Here is a 4174-nt window from a genome sequence, read left to right on the forward strand (position 1 = left end):
CAATTACGAATACTTTATCAAAATAATATATTGTAAAGCCTTTAAATGTCATACATCAATTTCACAGACTCATCAGGCAGTAGGGAGTGCCATGGATGTGTTGGAGAAGACCTCTGGTAAAACCTATCCATCCAGGGAAAGGGTCCTGCAGGCTTATTTAAGCTTTGAAGCACTGTCAGACCTCGGTTACACATATGCTTGTGTATCGTGTGGTTATCATCCAGTATCTGTTGTGATGGACCTTCATGAGAAGGGCGTTTTTAGCATGCCTGGTAAGTGAACACATTTATTCATTTTCTTAGTCTTACATTGTTTCAAGCACCACATATCCAGCTATGACTGTTTGGAACATGCTTACTTAAGTCTTGCTTTCCTTAGTGAGCAGCATTGAGGAACCATCTCAGACTTTTGATGGAAAGGTAAGTGTTGAAAATTTCTGGGAGATGGTTTCCCTTGAAATGATCAGCCGTGGGTTGGTCCCAAGTAAGTACAGTCCGCACAATGTTCTAGGTGGGATGACAGTATTCTAGCATTTACTTTGTTTATCGTGGAATAATGTACTGTTATGTTAATAATATTTTCTAACATCATTTAAAGGCAACAAGTCAAACCCATTTGTCGTCCATCCCAGTTACCATAGTTGGGCTCCGTGGATTGGTCCTCACACAAGAGATAGGGATGTTGTACTCAACACTGAATACAAAGAAGTGTATTCTGCTTGTAGTGCAAAGGAGGAATCTGAGTTTAACCTCACAGAGGACCGACTGACTGATGAACTTCTTAAGCTCAAGGTACTGAACTTAAGTCAATTTTTGTCAGTTTTGTCAAAGATGTGTGTTTTTGAACCACGCCAGACCAACTATACTAATGTTCATTATAGATGGAAGCTGTGCGTGCTCTGTGCCGACAGTGTGGCATAGACCCCAAAGGCTCACGGATGGACCTGGTAACGAGACTTCAACAAGAAATGAAGAACAGAGCGAGTTATGATAAGGTGTTTTCACAGATCTGGGGAGCTTCTGGTAAGTTGTGTTCTATTACTGAGAGACCGTTTTTACAGACAGTTCTTAGTTTCATTACTTGGAATGGTTGCACTCTGATTTACAGTTTCCTTAAACAGGTGGATGGGCTGTGGTCACCTGTCCTTGTGCTGTGGTGTATGGTGTTAAGTTCAACATAAGGGCTGAGAGCCCCCGGGACTTTGCTGACCTTTTATTGTCGATGAAACATTTTCCAAACATTGTATTATATGATTTTGCGAGAGGGTTGGCAACACATACCAACCTAAGAGATCCAGAATCATTACCCTTCAAACCTCATGGGGGTAGGTTACTTGAGCCTACTGAAGATAACATCAGATGTGCCACTACTGGACAGATAAAAGTGAGCTTGCCATGGCTAGTCACCAAGAAGCCAGTTCCTGATGAAAATGGCCACCCTATAACTGGATCGTCTGAGCATTATGCTCTTTATGATAGATTTCATGAGGCAAACTCAAAAGATGCCAGGGATGTCTTGCGAAAGGTGGAACTGGTCCCAGAGTTACGTGGTTGGATCAACAGCCCGTGTGCTGAACAGCTCTTTGCTGGAATGAGGAAAAACAATCATTTTCTCAACATGATGACTCCCTCATCGCATGTCTTTTTGATGCGAAATATTTTGTGTCACTACAACAATGCTAGAAATTCAAGAACCATAGAAAGCATGAAGAAGAGATTGGGCAAAGGAGTGGACATACAGTTAAATTCCAATGGTCAGACAGTTTTGGGTATGTATTCCACCCTCATTCTAAATTATTAGTGGTAATGTCATGTTTATGTCATGTTTATGTAATTTTGCTGTCCGGTGCCGTGAAGTTATATTTGTCTTTTAATTGTAGGTGATTCCTCATGTTTATTTTGCAATTTGAAAGATCATAAAGCTATAACTTACAAATCTGTCAGAAATGCTAGACAGCATAGCGTTGATGAGAAATGCATGCAGTACAACCGATTTAACTCATTCTAAATCATTTGGTTTAAAATGTGCTTTTTTGCAGCACCAGCTGAAGCACCAGCCGAACAAGCACAAACAACAACAGCAGCACCAGCTCATGGTATGACAACTGCAGCATCCCCTGGTATGAAGACAATATATATTTTTTGAGGGCCTGGTTGTACAACTTAATAAAAACCTTAACACATCCATGTTTTTTAGAATATGTATACTTATGTATGTTTGCAGTGGGTACTTGATCTGCAGCTAAATGTATACCAACCTTCAGCCACCCTAAGAAAGTGTTATATGCTTCATAAGATGGCTCAGTATCACAGAAATGTGGTGAAACACTTATTTGGTTAATATTTTCATGCATGGTCTGATATGTATGACAGGAGATCTACCAGTGTGCAGTGATGACTGCTGGGGACTACCACATCTGGAGCACACAAGTGCCCGATCGGAAATCAGAGACTCAGAGGTGCATGTTTTATGTTTTGTTCCTCCGTATTTGTTTGTTTGTTTATATATTGATTGACTCATTTGATTGATTGCCGCATGGGCTCTCTTAGTCGCAAATTTGGAAACCATTTAACAATTGGCAACCATTTCATGTAATACAGTTGTCATTGTTTATGGGTGTTATAACTTTTAACATCTAATGTATCGGTTATTATATTATTTATAACTTGGAAACAAACTATTCATTAATCAGTAATACAATTCCTTTTGTGTCATACTTTTTAAATATTTTCTGTGATGCCTCGTAGTGCATGGCATATAAGTGAAGTGATTAGTTGTCATTGACACACCACAGCACACAGTGCACAACAACAAAATGTGTACTCTGCATTTAACCTATATGACACCATGACATTGCAGAGGAGAGCAGTGCTTGGGGGTGGTACCTTGCTCAGGGTACTTCAGTGGCACCTTTCGATTACAAGTGCACTTCCCTATCCATTAGGCCACCACTGACCCTATTACAAACAGCAGCATAATTTAATGGAGTCAGATTAATTGGTCTTAGTGATCTGATCTGAAGGTGGGGATTAGGGTTGTAACGGTATGAGATTTTCACGGTATGATAATCGTCTCAGAAAATATCACGGTTTCGTGGTATACGGTATTAAACTATCATTATTATTAGTATAATCATCAGCTACAATGACCCTTAAATGAATAAAAAGAGATATGGTTTTTGGATGAACATGGTTTATTGTAACAAACTTTTTTTTAATGAAAATAAAAAAAACTTATGGAAGTATGAGTCTAACTTTTGGGGGAAAAATAAATAAAATAAAGCTGCGCATCTCCCATTTGAACAAAATAAGGAATAAGTTATTTCTCTTTATATTAGACAAGAATAAATCAAACTGTCCTTCCTCTTTAACAGCATATATGGGAGAGCAATATGTGCAGGGTCATGTTTGTTAATATTTTCCTGAGATTATCATAGCAGCATGCATTTCTTTGCTTTTTTTCAGGTCAGATTATGATGAAGAAATGTAAGCATGTTGAGATTTTCAGGGCTCAATCTTGACCGCTGAGGTGAGAGAATGTGTCCACTTGTACTAAACACCTATGAGTTTTCAGTTAGTGTATTTGATGATTATTCTTTTAAATAAAATTATAAAATAATCATTAAGTGTTCTCTTGAGAGTAGCTCTGGATATGTTCATGTGTTCACGTCTTCACATAGTGAATGAGACAGCAGACGCTTTAAAAACCATGACCATCATGCAGTGGCGGTTTTAAGCAAGGGCGAACGGGGCAGCCGCCCGGGGCGGCACTTTTTCATGTCACGTGGGGGGCGGCACACGAACTTGGAGGAAAACAAAAATAATCTAAATAAAGCGTTTTTCTAGAGGATGGGCGAGCGGAGACGATAAGGGATGAAGTTGGGAGGGCGCCGGGAGGGATTCTATGGGGGGCGGCACACGAACCTGGAGGACAAAATAATCATCTGTGCCGCTGTGTGTGTGTGTGTGTGTGTGTGTGTGTGTGTGTGGGGGGGGGTAGTTGGTTAATGAGCAAGCGGCAGCCTTTTTGCGCTGTATATTCACAGACGCACATCGCGATTTAATTTGCTGCACAGCTATATTTTGATTTATTCATCCATCTATCTATGAAATCGGACATTTTACGTGGCATCTGAATTATACTGTAATTGACTCCAATTACATGACTGGATTCC

The 4174-nt window shown here is 39.8% G+C and overlaps 1 protein-coding gene across 1 annotated transcript; it reads left to right on the plus strand.

Moving 5' to 3' along the window:
* Positions 1–383: 383 nt before the first annotated feature.
* Positions 384–3923, plus strand: LOC140591798 (HMG domain-containing protein 3-like). Its single transcript, XM_072713245.1, has 6 exons — positions 384–791; positions 881–1022; positions 1121–1768; positions 2039–2119; positions 2373–2458; positions 3465–3923. The coding sequence occupies exons 2-6, from the start codon at positions 881–883 to the stop codon at positions 3474–3476; spliced, it is 969 nt and encodes a 322-aa protein (XP_072569346.1). The 5' UTR covers positions 384–791; the 3' UTR covers positions 3477–3923.
* The last annotated feature ends 251 nt before the right edge of the window (positions 3924–4174 follow it).

This window comes from Paramormyrops kingsleyae, chromosome 6, assembly GCF_048594095.1.
Source record: "Paramormyrops kingsleyae isolate MSU_618 chromosome 6, PKINGS_0.4, whole genome shotgun sequence".
NCBI classification, from domain to species: Eukaryota; Metazoa; Chordata; class Actinopteri; order Osteoglossiformes; family Mormyridae; genus Paramormyrops; species Paramormyrops kingsleyae.

Excerpts from the sequence above, each read along its gene's own strand:
- LOC140591798 (XM_072713245.1), top strand. The coding sequence starts at position 881 with ATGGAAGCTGTGCGTGCTCTGTGCCGACAGTGTGGCATAGACCCCAAA. Across the intron at positions 1,023-1,120 it reads ACAGATCTGGGGAGCTTCTG|GTGGATGGGCTGTGGTCACC; the intron begins GTAAGTTGTGTT and ends TTCCTTAAACAG. Across the intron at positions 1,769-2,038 it reads CAATGGTCAGACAGTTTTGG|CACCAGCTGAAGCACCAGCC; the intron begins GTATGTATTCCA and ends GCTTTTTTGCAG.